The sequence below is a fragment of the Muscardinus avellanarius genome (assembly GCF_963383645.1).
Source record: "Muscardinus avellanarius genome assembly, chromosome: 9".
In the NCBI taxonomy this organism is placed as follows: domain Eukaryota; kingdom Metazoa; phylum Chordata; class Mammalia; order Rodentia; family Gliridae; genus Muscardinus; species Muscardinus avellanarius.
In genome coordinates, this window is record NC_137795.1 from 49,734,146 (window position 1) to 49,749,853 (window position 15,708).

Here is a 15,708-nt window from a genome sequence, read left to right on the forward strand (position 1 = left end):
TAACAAATTCTAAAATTTATATGGAAGAGCAAAAGCCCAGGACACTTCTAAAAATTAAGATGTGTTTCTGGGGATGAAGAGAGAGGAGGTTTCCCCATCAAAACTCAACACTCATTACAAGATATGCATGCCACTGATGCAGAGCCAGACAAATAGGCCAGAGTATACAGGATCCATAAACAGAACCCTAGGTTCATGGAAATTCTATTTATTATAGAGTTGTCATTGTAGATGAGGAGAATTATGGATAGATTCATTAAATTATGCCATGATGTGGTAATCCATATGGAAAAATGAAAATTGGATTTCTACCTTATATTAAGCAGTGAAATCAATTCTAGGTGATTAAGTATATAGATTTGAAAAGTAAAAGTACAAAATCTTTAGACGATATAGGAGAAAATGTTTGAGTGTTAAAGTAATTTCTTAAGCAAGACACAGAAAATGGGAACTAAAGGACAGGCTAAGTCCATTACATTAAAATTAAGACCTTTAGCCGGTCATGGTGATGCACGCTTGTAATCCCTGCACTTGGGAGGCTGAGACAGGAGGATCACATGGGTTTGAAGCCGGCCTCAGCTACTGAGTAAGGCTCTAAGCAACTTAGTGAGACCCTGTTTCCAAATAAAGTATAAAATAGGTCTGGGAGTATAGCCCGGAGGTAGAAAATCTCCTGGGTTCCACCCCAATACCACCAAAAAAAAAGAAAAAAAAAAAAAAACTAAGACCTTTATTAAAGAGCATCAAGAAGTGAGACAATAAGCCATAAACTGGGGTAGGATGTTTACATCACATTAATCAATGAGCAACTTTCACCAAGAATATATAAATACTTTCAAAATCAATATGAAAAGAAGAAATAGTCAGCAGTGGTTGGAGAAAACACACACACACACACACACACACACACACACACGTGTACACCTGGGAATTTTTGTTTATGCAAATCTAATTACTTAATATGATGAATGTCATTTGTAACCAACAAATGCAGACTCAAGCCTAAATGACAGGTCATTTTCTACCTACCAGAATGAAAATTTAGGTCTGAAATGCAAGTTTGGTGAGGCTGGGTACTAAGAAAAAACTCTTTTACATTGCTGGTGGAAATAGAAATTTGTACAATTACCTAGGGAAATCTCTGTGTTACTTCGCCGAGTCAAATATGTGCCCTCCTGGGTATATAGTGTAGCCTAGAGGAAGCCTTTAATATGTGCAGCAGGAGGCTGTGTATTGATTGTATTAATGACCAAAAAACTGAAAACAATCCCAATGCTCACTGACGAGAAAAGTCTCAAAAGTCCATAGAATGGGAAAATAGATAACTATTATAGACTGTAGCATGTTAACCTGATGGTATAATTTAAAGCCATGAAAATAAGTGAACTAGGGCTTCATGCAGCAACCTGGTTGGGTCTCATGAATATAATGCATCTAAAGCAAATCCCAGAGAGGAACACGGAAGGCGTGACTCATTTATATAAAGTTCACAAAGTGTGAAAAACTAAAGGATTCAGCTGAGAGGGACACACATATGTGGAAACACGAGCGGGGATGTGAACTGCTCCTTTACTCAGGATGGCGGTTCCCTCCAAGGTTGGCGAGTGGGAGAGGAATAGACTCTCAGGCGGTTGGTAATGTTCTGCTCTTAAGCTGGGTTATGGGCTGATAAGTGCTTCAATCATGGTTACTATTTATTTCTATTACATATGTGAGAAGTATTCTTGCAAATGGTTTTATGTTTTAATAAAAACAAAACAAAATACTTTACAAATTCTTATTTTGATATATTGCCTTTATGGAAGGGGATTGGGGGAACAAGGTTCAGAGGAAACAAAGTAGGACTGTGGAAGGAAATAGTTTGAATAGTGTTATGTTCATATATAAAGCAGCAATATGCTAACATATAGGGGGAGGGAGAAGTGGTGCAGGATGTGGAGGGGAATACACCAAGTGCTGTATATAGAGAGATTTGTATAACTGTGAATCCCACTATGATGTGTAATTACCATGCACCAATAAAAAGTATAAAATATAAAAATACTTATTTTATAGTCACCTGCTGGAAAAGTCTAGACCACAGAAGGGAAACGTGACAAGATAGAAATAAGCTATTATCAGGAAATTTTGTTTTTCACTAAAAAACCAAAAAGATGGGTAAGTGGTATCTTGCTTGCACACTCTGCAGTCTAAGAGAGTATTTTAGGTCATTCTGAAGCCCACTGCAGCAGACTTTTGTGTCATAAAAATGTGAGAAGAAAAGAAAACCATTTTAAAGATGAGATTATATAATGCTAAGGAGCCACAAGCAAATGTTAAACGGCTGTAGCTGATGAAGTTATAAATGATGTTCTTTTATAAAGATAAGGAATATATTATGCTTTCATGGAAACAGAAAAGTATTTTACCTTTTCTGTTCTTTCTTTTTTTTTTTTTTTTTTTGCAGTACTGGGTATCAAACCCAGGGCCTTACACGTGCTAAGCACATATTGCCACTGACCCATAGCCCCAGGCCCATTTTATCTTTTTAAGAGAAAGTCTGTGCTCCTCTCATAATCTCTTTTAACTTGTCTCCCAGATTTTTATTTAAACACTCAGAACTACTATTTTTTTCCCTCCAAATGTCTCACTTTTGGAGATAGAACTCTGTAAATTCCTTCCATTCCTGTTCCGCTGAGCTGCACCGGCAAGTTAGCCTGTGTGCTCATCATTCTCTGTGTTTTCAAGTTAGTTTCAGATTTTAATTAGATTATTTCTGAGAATTGTGTACCAGAAATTTATTCATCGGCTATGAAAATTCTATCCCTCTTAACTTTGTTTGGCTATTTTAAAAAACAGTCTTTGTTTTATAAAACAGATCCAGTTATATTTTCTAATAATTTATCATGCTTTTCCTTAAAAATAAAATTCAGACACTGAATGGTGTTTCTGTTTCCCTTATGAGCTCAGTTTTCTGAGTGACTGGAAAAAAGCAATCAGACATGGATATTGTTTCAATTTCTCTCCAATTCTCCTTATTTTCTGCATTTAGAGATTATGTTTTATCTGTTCATTTTTATGTATGTATGGTGTTGGGGTCAAACATACAGTCTTGTGCATGCTAAGCAAGTGCTCTACCACTGAGCTGTATCCTCAGCTCTCAAATTTTAATATGTCAGTATTAATTGTTGTTAAAAAAATCTACTAACTGAATTCAAAACATGTTACTATGTCTGGACTTTGGTTTGCAAATCTACTTCTTAAAATGAACTGCTTTTTTTTTTTTTTTAGGTGGTACTGGGGTTCCTGGAAACCCTTCTACCTCTGGGCTGCACTCCCAGACCTATTTTATACTTAAAATTTTTTTTTTAATTTTTTATTTTTTTGGTGGTACTGGGGTTCCTGGAAGCTCTTCTGCCTCCGGCTCCACTCCCAAGGGCTCCACTCCCAGACCTATTTTTATACTTTTTTTTTTTTTTTTTAATGTGGAAACAGGGTCTCTTAAACCAGCGCGGCTGGCTTCCAACCTGTGCGATCCTGTCTCCGCCTCCCAAGCACAGGGATTACAAGCGTGTGTCACCACGCCCAGCTAGTTTATAGTTTTTTAAATTTGGAAATAGGGTCTCTTAAGCCAGTGCGGCTGACTTCGAATCTGCGTGATCCTCCTGTCTTGGTCTCCCAAGCGTGGAGATTACAAGCGAGCGCCACCACACCTGGCAAAATGAACTGCTTTTAGTGTGCATCCAAGTACTTTTTCATCAAAGTTTGCTGTTGGTACATTCTCACATTTTGAGGGAACCATTAGACCTTGTTCTTTGGAACATTTGCCTGATCTGATAAATTCTAGCAAATGGGAAGAAGGTACTTCTTTGACCCCCGGTACCACCCCAAAAAAAAAAAAAATTGAATAAACATTCAATGCTTTCAGAGCATTGAAAACAAACAGACAAACAATATTTATTAACTAACTTGTTGAAGATCTTGGCTAAAACAATTCTCATTGCTGCAGGGGACCAAAAAGACTAGAGTGAAATCATTCACTTTAGAGCTGGCATTCACTTTGGGGATATGACTTTCACCTAATCTACGAAAGAGCCCCTGGGCGGTAAGATGGTGGATCTTGGGTTATACTTGGAAGCCCAAGGACGAAGGTTTAGAACGATCTGCACTGCAAAGAATGGTGTCCTCACTTCCGAGCAGCTCTCTCCTCTGACACCTTTTGCACCTGAGTTTTGCTGTGTTTTTACCAAAGTCCTGGGCTGCTGTTTCTCGACAATCAGACTAACATAAAAGTTCCAGGAAAAGTTTCAAGTACAGAGGCTAAAATCTGGTACAGTAGCCAAGTATCCAAGTACCATGAGTTATATTCCTAACCCAAAGGCACAGTAATCTATTTATTGTTACATTAAATGATTTTCAGAACTATCCAGCTCTTTGGTAGTAATTCTGATTTGAACAATTTTACTTTACTGAATTTAATCTTAGATAGCTTGCTGTTGGATCATTACCTGGCTTTCCCCTTCTGTACTAGATCGTGAGAAGGGGAATAAAAGTATCTTCAAACAAGGAGAAATGTGCCTGGGCCTTTTGAGAGCTGGGAAGAACTTTGTGCCAATTCTTCTTTCTGAGGTAATTTTTAGTGATAGTCCATGTGTGTCTAATTCTCCTCGTTTTCTCAGGCAACTTAAACATTTACAAACCAAACCATTATATCTATGGGGTTAACAGCTGTCTTATAAAGCATCATCTGTGCAGATACTTAATCTCTCTGCATCTGGACACCAAGAGCACCAAGGCAGAGAATTAAATGCTAGAATGTATATACTGTATTCCAAGGTAAACTAACCCATGTTATCTAAAACTGGCCATCGTAATTCCTTTTTTTTGTTGTTGTACTGGGGTTCCTGGAAGCTCTTCTACCTCCTTCTGGGAGCCCTTCTACACAAACACACACACACACACACACACACACACACACACACACGTCTCATATATATATATATATATATATATATATATATATATATGGAGAGAGAGAGAGAGAGAGAGAGAGAGAGAGTGAGAGTCTAATGTTGGATATTATCAAGTTTAATTTTGTCCCTCAGATAAAGAATCAATTCTCCATCAGTCACATGACTCAAAGCAACTATATTATACTTTAAAAAATCCACCTTCAATTTTCACTCTGATTGGAAAGTTTCTGAATTCTTTCTTTCTTTCTTTCTTTTTTTCTTTCTTTCCTTCTTTCTTTCTTTCCTTCTTTCTTTTTCTTTGGTATTAGGGATGGAACCCAGGAGGCATTCTACCTTTAAGCTACAGCCTCAGCCCTATATGTTTTTATTCTTTATTTTGAAACAGGGTCTCACTGAGTTGCAAAGAGCCTCACTAAGTAGCTGAGGCTGTCTGGAAACCATGATTCTCCTGTCTCAGCTTCCTGAATGCTGGGATCACAAGTGTGTGCCATTATGCCTGGCTGCTATTGTTTTTAAGAAAAACCTGTACTTAAGAAGTCTAATCCTCTTTCCTCCTACCGCTCAATAGCAAAGACAAAAGAAAAGCCAATACAAGAGATACTTCCAAAGAAATGCAGGGCCGTTTGAATGATAAACAAAATGTGGAAATTAAGTTTTAAGAGACTCAATCTCAATGAAAACAGAACCATCAAACCACACACACACACAAATGATGGAGCCAGGTCTCCATTTTAAGCTGCCTCTTACATTTCTTTACTATATTTCTTTTGTTTGTGCTTTAGGAAACAAAACCCCACCATTTTGAGAATTCGCAATTGGAAGGTTATAAGGAGAAACATGAGAGACATTATAATTCTTTGTGTTTGGTAAAACCTTTAAAAAAGCTGGGTCATGAAGTGGAAAGGAGGCAAGACCTGCGCTGCGTCCTTGTCTTTGAGAGCATGCCTCCACACTGCACGAAAACCACGCTGTTTCCTTCAGAATTAAGCAATTGTATAAAAAAAGACCGTTCTTACCCTCATCCTTCCGTTCCGAATTGCTGGCCCATCTTCGGCCAATCTCAGCACGTACAAGTCCATTTTGTACTCTCTTCCTCCTCGAATGCTGAACCCAAATCCTTTGGCTCCTTTCTCCATGTCCACAGTGAAATAATCAAAGTCCTTTGGAGTAGAGGAGAAAATGGAATAAGTGATTTTTTAGTATTAGAGAAGCCTCTAGGGCCAGTTTCTCCGCTCCTCTTCTAAGACGAATGTGTTCCAAATGACATTAGAAGGGAGAAGTGATCTGACTTCACAACTTTGAAAATGAAAGGCTCAACTCCAAAGGGCTGAGCAGATCAGAGCAGCCATTAAAAGAATGACTGTGTAGCTTGTTGATGTTGGTGTTCTCCAGCTTGCTTGGTAAACAGGCAGTTATTGCATATGGGACTGAATGCTATCACTTCTCTTGTGTTTGCTCATCCACTACTGTAAGCACCATAAATAAGTGTATTAGTGTGTATTGTGTGTGTGTGTGTGTGTGTGTGTATAAATATTACAATTTGCTGAATAGAAAAGTGAAATTTAATGAGGTCTGACTATATCTCTCAGTTGCACAGATCATTGCTTATCAATTTGAAGTGTACGAAAACACAAAGTAATTTGATAGAGCTGAAATTGTACTTAGTTTGTGTCTTGGTATCTAGTTACTAGGTAGTGAATATTTACTAGATACTAAGTTCTGATTTGGATTCCTTCTTTATGTATTAGGTACTCACTTTGACCCCATGAGGAAAATCCTTCCTTTAGGACTCTGAGGTCCCTGATAAGAGGTGTGTGTGTGTGTGTGTGTGTGTGTGTGTGTGTGTGTGTGTGTTGTTGGGGATGGAACCTAGGCCTTGCACATGCTAGGAGAGTACTCTATCACTGAGCTATCATCCCAGCCCTCAGGGCATTTAAAAAAATTTGACAAAGCAAGCAGTGGTAGAGGCTTGTAATCCCAGTGCTTGGGAGGCTGAGACAGGAGGACTGCAGGTTGGTTGGCAGCCGGTCTCAGCAACTTGTGAGGCACTCCAAAACTGAGTGAGACCTTGTTTTAAAATAAAGAATAAAATAGGGGGTGTAGCTCAGAGGTAGAATGCCTCTGGGATCAATCCCCAGTACTGCAAAAAAAAAAAAAAAAAAAAAAGTTTGGTAAGGCAATGTGGGCATTACCTGGGGCTGCCTGTAGTCTGACAGAGGGTACTGCCTGGTGTCCGGGGAGTGTTGCCTGTAGTCCAGCAGGGGAGGCTGCCTGTAGTCCAAGGGTGGGGGCTGCTGGTAGTCCCCGCCGGGGGGCTGCCTATAGTCCAGCGGGGGCTGTCTGTAGTCTGTGAATGGAGGCTGTCGGATGTCTGGTTTCACATCTTGTCTCGCTTTTACTTCTGACCTGTAACTAAATAATTAGAAGGGGGTTTCTCAGAATTCTAAGAAACTAGAATGATCACTTGACCTGCGGGTACTGTCCAGCCAGAACAGGGTAGGGGAGCCACTCCTCTTGGTGGTCTTGTTGCATATTTAGGATTATGAGACTCAGTAAATGACAGGCATTATTTAAAAATCTGTGACAGAAGACATGTTATATACTTTTTGTTTGGCTCCTTAAGAAATCAGGATAAAAAATGATAGTCCAAACAAAACTTTGTGGAAAAGGACTCACAGATATCACTCTTTCACTTTGGCTATTTAAAACTATACAATCACAGAAAATCTAGGGAGTTATTAAACACTTAATTACACATTCCTATCTTAACAACAAACCAGTACTCAATTGCTCTTGCTCTGACACACACACAGACACACACACACACACACACACACACACACTCATTTCTTGGCAGATCATCTATTACTTTATGAAAACATGATTGAAATAATTTCCACATTTCAAATGCATAATGAAAGGCTAATTTAACCTGATAAGTTGGATTTTTTTTTTTTTTTTTTTTTTAGTACTGGAGATTGAACTCAGGAGCATTCTAATTCTAAGCTACACTCCCAGACCTTTTTATTTTGAAACAGGGTCTTGTTAAATTGAAGCTGACTTTAAACCTACGATCCTCCTATCTCAGCTTCCTGAGTATTGGGATTATAGGCATGTGTTACCATTCCTGCCTTAAGTTGGATTTTTGTTTATTTTTTGTGGTACTAGGGATTGAATGCAGGGGCATTATATTCCAAGCTACATCCTACAGTCCTATTTTTTATTCTTATTTTGGAACAGGGTCTCAGTAAGTTGTGGAGGGTGTCACTAAGTAGCCGAGGCTGGCTGCGAACATGCAATCCTCTTGTCTCAGCCTCTCAAGATCTGGGATTATAAGCGTGCATCACCATGCCCAGCTTTAAATTGGATTTAAAAAAATATTTTAGAGGTTGAAGTGATAGTTTTATCATCAGCTAAAAGTCAAGTGGATCATTAGAAAATCCCAAACATTATACTGAGTTTTAGACACTAGACTGTAGCTATCAGGATTAGTATCAAATATTACTATGGTCATCCATGAATGGCAAGACAAACATGTTTATATCTAGCTTCTCTCTCTTGCTTCTTTCTAGATATCAGTTACTCAGAAAGACAGAGACCAGAACTATGAGTTTAGTACTATTTTGTCAATTCTAATTGCTCTAAGCTGAGGAGATTCCTAGTTCACAAAGGGAACTAAAATAGCCAATAGCTGCCATTATTGAATCATTAGTAAGGTAAAGTGAGAAATATCATGTAGTATAGAGCTCTTTTAATTCTCCATTCATTGTGTATTGCCATGGCAACAATCTATAATGAGCTACCCTGGGATGTAGGTAGATTAAAATATATTTAATATAATAACAATTTTATCTAAGATTAATAGAGTTGAGAAAATATTGAGCACCAAGGAAAAGTTCAAATGTGTCTGGAAAAACTGTTTAAAAGTAGTAGAATTTTTATCTTTTTTATTTTTTGCGGCACTGGGGATTAAACCCAGGGGTATTCTACTTCCTAGCTACACCCCCAGCCTTATCTTTTATTCTTTATTTTGAAACAGGGTCTCACTAAGTTGTTGAGAGCCTCACTAAGTACCTGAGGCTGACTGTGAACCTTTGATCTTCCTGTGTCAGTCTCCCAAGTGCTAGAATTATGCATTTTACTTTTAAGACTAGATGGTTTCTTCACTGGCTTGACTCTCTGATGCTGATTAGGATTTAATATTTTAAAAAATACCCCATGTGAACAATTGCCACTAGTGAAATCTAATATTTGATGAGGACACAGTGAAAGTACAGGATAATAGATGTATTTATTTGGGACTCTTGGGGGGGTTAGTACTGTGATTATTTTAATCCACACTTTGAGTAGATTCCATTTGTTGCTTAGCCGTTCAGAGGGGAGGGATTCCTTCTGTGAGCCGCATAATTTAGGCCACACTTTATTTCTCAGTATTCCACTCACCCACCAAGAGCGTGCATGTCTAGAATAGAATAATTTAAAATATGCTTTGAATGAGATGCATAACAATGCAAATGCATACATTAAACAAAAGGAACCCAGCCCGGTGACATTTGTTGGGTGCGTTGGCTCCTGGGAGAGGGGTTGGATGTAGCAATGATTTAAGTTATAGTCATTCTATTTTCACAATCTGTGTGGGATTGGTATGAAATATCCATTTGTGCTCCATTTCTGACCAAATATGTCACAATCGATAGCAAGGAAGGGTGAAATGTAAGCATCCTTCCAAAGATAACACAAAGCATTAGAAATATTAACAGGTAATACTTGCAACAACAGCCATCATTCAAGACAAGAAGCCCTCAAACCAGTGTTATGTTGAATTTTTTTTTTTTTTTTTTTTTTTGGTGGTACTGGGGTTCCTGGAAACCCTTCTACCTCTGGGCTACACTCCTGGACCTATTTTTATACTTTTTATTTTTGGAAACAGGGTCTCTTTAAGCCAGTGTGGCTGGCTTCGAACCTGCGGGATCCTCCTGTCTCCACCTCCCAAGCGTGGGGATTACAAGCATGCACCACCACGCCTGGCTGTTGACAAAATTTTAAGTTGAACTAAACATTGAAGAACTCTTTAACAAGAAAAATATACTTTTTTTGGAGTGTTGTTGACTTTTAAGTGAATGATACACTGGTGAGGGCAAAAATTATTTTGAATGTATGAGATTATTTTAAGAAAAACTCAGAATTATTAAAAAGCAAGTTCTTTAGCCTATAGAATGGGAGATATTTGCCAGCTACTCCTTTGATACCTAGAATATACAAAAAATATAAAAAATTTAATACTAAAAATAAATAACCCAAAAAATAATGGGCACTTGAACTAAATAGATACTTTGCAAAAGAAGAAATACAAATAACCAATAGATGTAAATAAATGTTCACCATCATTAGCAATCAGGGAGATGCAAACCAAAACTACTGTGAGATTCCATCTAACCCCAATTAGAGTGACAATCATTAAGAAATGAAGCAACAATAAATGCTATCAAAATGCTGTGGGGAAATAGGAACTTTTATATGCTGTTCATGGCATTGAAAATTAGTACAGTCTCTATGGAGATCAGTGTAGAGATTCTTCAGAAGACTGAGAATGAATCCATCATATGACCCAGCTATACCACTCTTGAGTATCTTTCTACAGGAACTGAAGTCGGAATATTATAGTGATACACAGATATTCATGTTACAGTAGCACAATTAATAATAGCCAAATCATGGAACTAGCCTAAGTGTCTGTCAACAGATAAATTAATTATGATATTATGGGATATACACACAATGGAATTCTACTTCAGCCATAAAGAAGAACAAAATTTTGTCATTTGCAGGAAAATGGAGAACACAATGCTACCATTTTGGTGGTACTGGGGTTCCTGGAAACCCTTCTACCTCCAGGATACACTCCCAGACCTATTTTTAAACTTTTTAATTTTATGCTTCTTTATTTGGAAACAGAGTCTCCTAAGGCAGCACGGCTGGCTTTGAACCTGCGCGATCCTCCTGTCTCTGCCTCCCAAGCGTGGGGATTACAAGAATGCGTCACCACGCCTGGCTGTAATGTATATTTAAAAATAACAATAAACAACACCCCCCCCACCAACCAGTTTCTTTAAAGTTTCTTTCCTTATGGAAGAAGGTCATCAGTATAAACCTTTGTAGCTATTAATTCCATTATTAAGAGTCATAAAACCAGATTGCAGCCGGGTATGGTGGCATACGCTTGTAATCCCAGCATTTGGGAGGCTGAGACAGGTGGATCGTGGTTCGCGGACAGCCTCAGCTACATAGTGAGGCCCTTTGCAACTCAGTGAGACCCTGTTACAAAATAAAGAATAAAATATAGGGCTGGAGGTATAGCTCAGAGGTAGAATGCCCCTGGCTTCCATCCCTGCTACCTCAAAAAACAAAAACAAAAACAAAAACAAAAACAAAAAACAACCAGATTGTTAATGGTGAATGATAGCATATTTCAATGTCATGAAAAAGTTCCAGGTCCAAATGATGGCCAGATGAAGTTCTGTATCTTTTTTTGCCCTTCAAGAATCAATTGCAGCCTTGAGCATCTAGGGTTCAAGGTCTGTGAAAAGTCAATTTCCAATGCTCTTCCACTGCCCGTGCTATTTTAAACCCTAGCCAAATATCAATTGTTCTCACTGGGGAGTGTGAGCACTATTTATACTTCTTTGCTTTAGACTATATTCCATTGTTGTTTTCAACAAATGCTTCTCCTCGAATAGTATTTTGCCATGATCACTCACACATTATATTGTGTTTCCTGAGCATACATCATAATGATGTTAAAGGATGGAGAAATGAGTAGAAGTATAGGTGTCATGGGAGGTTAAGCCAAGAATAAAAAAAAGACAGGATAAGGTATCATTTATTCTAATTTATAACATGGAAATTTACAAGCAGATTGTCATTTTAGTTTATCCACTGTAGGTTGGCACTTGTTCAGTTGTACTTGGCATATGAACTGTCTCAGAGACATCTCCAACCTGATCTAGAAAAGGGCAGACTGATCTAGAAAAAGAGAGAGCTTTTTGTTTTATGCCATGGCCATGTTTAAATGCAGCTATATGAAGGTTTCTGATATCTGTAAGGCTATTGAATCTCTTCATTCATGCGAAAATGATCCATCACTAGCCATCAAAGAGTTTAGGTGACAAACCTATAAAAGGCCCTAGAGTTGGAGTGAACACTTTCCACGCGGTTAGTGAAATAGATGAGAACTCTGGGAAAATATGTTAAGTTATGAAGTTTGGATTGAGGTGGGCATGGTGGCTCACTCTTGTAATCCCAGTACTTGGCAGGCTGAGACTGGAGGATCATAGGTTCTCAGCCAGTCTCAGCAATTTAGTGAGACTCTTGGCAACTTAGTGAGACCCTATTTTAAAAATTAAAACAAACAAACAAACAAACAAACAAACAAAGAACTGGGGGTATAGTTTGGAGGTAGAATGCCCAGTTCAATGGGTTCAATCATCTGTCTGTCTGTCTGTCTGTCTCTCTCTCACACACACACACATACACACACTATAAGATTGATATATTAATTTCAGAGTTAAATGTTTTATTGTGTAGTCACAGGGGAAAAAAGTTTCCAAAGACCTTTGCTTCTGTGATAAGGGCCATAGTGTCCCAGCCGTGGGTGAGTATCAGTGGGGTTGCACAGTGTCCTTACCCTACTGTTCTACTCAGAGAATTTTAACACACGCTCACACTTTGTCTTTCACAGTAAGAGAACCTTCCCTGGAGAGATGATGAGCTTTGCAGATAGAGGGCTGACTAGCTAAAAAGCACATTTAAGGAGAGAAGAAATGATTACCCATGCCAGGCTAGTGGGAAGACCATTTTAGAGGTGATATGGCTCTGAAAGAGGAAGATGCAATGTGGCCATGAGATTATCCTAAAGCGGCAAAGCCAGGGAGAAGAGTCTATGGCTGGCTGTCGGGCTGTGTGGGCCTCACATCCCTCCTCCAGAGTCTAAAACAGATCCCAGGGAAAGCCAGGACCATCTGTCGAAATAACACACAGTGGAAGCGAACACATCTGGGACTTATTACTGAGGCATCCAGGACTTACTCTTCTTACGGGTTGTCAGATTCTTACCTCTGCATCATTTGCTTTATGGGGCTTTTTTCTTCCCTAGCATATATTAAAACATAAAAAGCTGAGGAAGACAAGACATTTATTTCCCCACAAAAGCACATGGGACCATCAGGGGAGAGCAGGCTTTGCAGAAATACCACCTGTGGCACAGGGAAAATCTTTGTTTTGCAGCAGTGTGAATGATGAACCAGAGAATTCTGGGAATCAAAAGCAGAGTCTCACTTCATCTTCACCAACTTGGGAGGTGGAGCGGAAAGCAGATGTTTAGCAGATAGTGGGATCATGGATAAGGACAGTGAGGGGCTTGGGCTCAGAGGTGCTCCCGTGAGTGGTTCTTTTTTCCTCCTATTGAAAGGCGGAAAGCCACATGGGAACACTTCATCTATTTCTTTGATGGCTCCACACAAATCACAGTAAGAAGATGATGTCACTCTCACATGACACCCCTTTTTCTAGCAGTTCAGGGCAACTTATTCACATGGGTGAAGCCCATGGGTGTGGGATGGAAGACCCTTATTAGATAGGAGTCGGGGGGTGTGAGGTTATCCCTAAACCTGAACAATACAGTACGAGCATATATCAGGGCTGCAAACCCCCCAACCCTTCCCTCTCTCCACACCACTGGCATGCTCTGTGCCACTAACTCCATGGCTCTAGCGACTTCTATAGCCATCTCACCTCTGCTTCACAGGCATCGCCCTGCCATGCCTTCCATGTGGCCTCTGCAGGGCAGACTGAAATATTTTTGCAAAGGAAGTCCCACGATGTTATAGTCAGCTTAATGACTTCCCACTAAAGAGTAAAGCTTTAAATGTGCTTGTAAGACTCTTCAGGGTTAACCCTGCTACCCTTACAGGCCTCACCACAAACCGGGCCCCTTGCCTTCCGCCACCCTGACCTTAATTCTCATCCTGGCTTACATACTTTCTTCACTCTGGACTCCCCCTAATGTGCTCTTCAGTTAGTTACCCCCTCTTCATCTGCAACTGCTCATCATCTCCCTAGAAAAGCTTCTATTATTGTGAGAGATAGGCGCTGAGTTATATTTACTAATAAAACCATGTACTTGGCACACACACAATCTCAAAATCAAAGAGGAATGTGGTACTTTCTACTGTATGAAAATCTTTGTCTCTGCCTGTGTCCCTTACTGTCCCCATGCACTTTCTTACCCCACACCTCTCACCTCTCAGAATCTGAAAAGTCAAAGGAAACTTTACCTGTTTTCATGTCCTTGCAGCTGAAGTGGCTGAGGAGGGGCCGGCTGGGCGACGGGGCTGTTGGGGGCGGCCGGGCTGGGCTGGGCCAGTGGGCTCTGCTGGGCCATAGGGCTGTGCTGCTGGGCCATCGGGCTCTGCTTCTCTGAGCTGGGTGCTGAGGCTGGGCTATTGAGTTCTGTAAGGGAACAAAGTGGCAGATGTGGTCAGGTTGGCATTGGATCAGTGGCAAGAGGTAACCAGTGGTGGTGACCCGGCCTCCTCAGATATCTCCAGACCTTAGCCATTTCTGTTAGGCTTCTAGGTAGCAGGTTAAACTTATCAAGTTCTAAACCACGCCTGGTGTGAATGTTTGTTCATTAATTATAACTGTTATCAAACAAGGTTATGAGCAGTCTCATGGCATTTTGTCAGACGGCAAGACTACAAAAAACAAAAGAACAACCATAACAAAAACCAACCCTCCCAACCAAAACACCCAATCCTTTTAAAACCGAAAACATGATCTAAAGGAGTTAGCTAGAAATCATATTCAGTGTTTCCAGTAGGCTTGCTGAGGGACATGTTTTAGCCATCAGTTTTTGTACTGAGAAATCTTAACAGTTTTCCAAAGTGTGGCTAAAGAACTGATCATAAAATAGTAAATGCTTTCGACAGTCTCTTCCCTAGCCCCTTGTCAGTCTGCCTAACAGCCTGCTGCACTCCACAGTTCTCCATAAAGGAAAGAACACTGAACACAGGAAGACTGATAGAGTCGTTCTTTTAAAAAAGGGTTTCTTGCCTTTCCCCCCTAATCACATCAAATTTTCAACTGAAATCATCTCTACATGTTGGAATAAGGGCAGGACAAAGACTTCTGCCTGGGAGACTGAGAAGCATGACAGATCTTTGGTGAGCAGGCTTGCTTTTTTATTCAGTTTATTTCTAGTGAACAGTTCATATATATTGGTGCCTGCAGATAACAGGTTAAAACACATACACACACACACACACACACACACACACACACACACACACACAACATACCCCAAAACAACAACAACAAAAAACCCCATGGTCCTGTCTTCTCTTTCTGGTTGTGTAACAAAAGGCAGATGCTCTATCAGCTTTCCATTGTTAACCACTCTTCCCCCTTTTTTTCCTTAGAGCCCAACTGTCTTAATTTCTTCTCCCTTTTTTAGCAGGGTTTCTAAACTTTGGCACTCTTACCATTTGGGGACCCATAATTGTTGGGCGTGGCTGTCCTATACACTGCAGGGTGTTTAGCAGCATCCTGGGCCCGTGTCAACTAGATGAGAGTTGCATTCTCACCCCAGTTATGGCAGCCAATGATGTTTCCAGATATTGCCAAATGTCCCCTTTGGGGAAAAATCACCCTGGCTTGGAACTACTATTGTACATATAGAGCCAGGTATATGTGTATTTAG

General features: G+C 39.7%; 1 protein-coding gene across 4 annotated transcripts in view; it reads right to left on the minus strand.

Annotated features, from left to right (window-relative positions):
- Window positions 1–15,708, minus strand: part of MAGI2 (membrane associated guanylate kinase, WW and PDZ domain containing 2) — a gene marked incomplete at both ends in the record, with an annotated part of 1,509,512 nt that overhangs the window by 126,646 nt on the left and 1,367,158 nt on the right. For all 4 annotated transcript variants that reach the window (XM_080701938.1, XM_080701937.1, XM_080701939.1 and 1 more), the window contains 3 exons: window positions 5,969–6,112; window positions 7,145–7,364; window positions 14,285–14,459. In XM_080701938.1, the coding sequence (XP_080558064.1) occupies window positions 5,969–6,112; window positions 7,145–7,364; window positions 14,285–14,459 (539 nt within the window). The remainder of the gene's footprint in view (window positions 1–5,968; window positions 6,113–7,144; window positions 7,365–14,284; window positions 14,460–15,708) is intronic.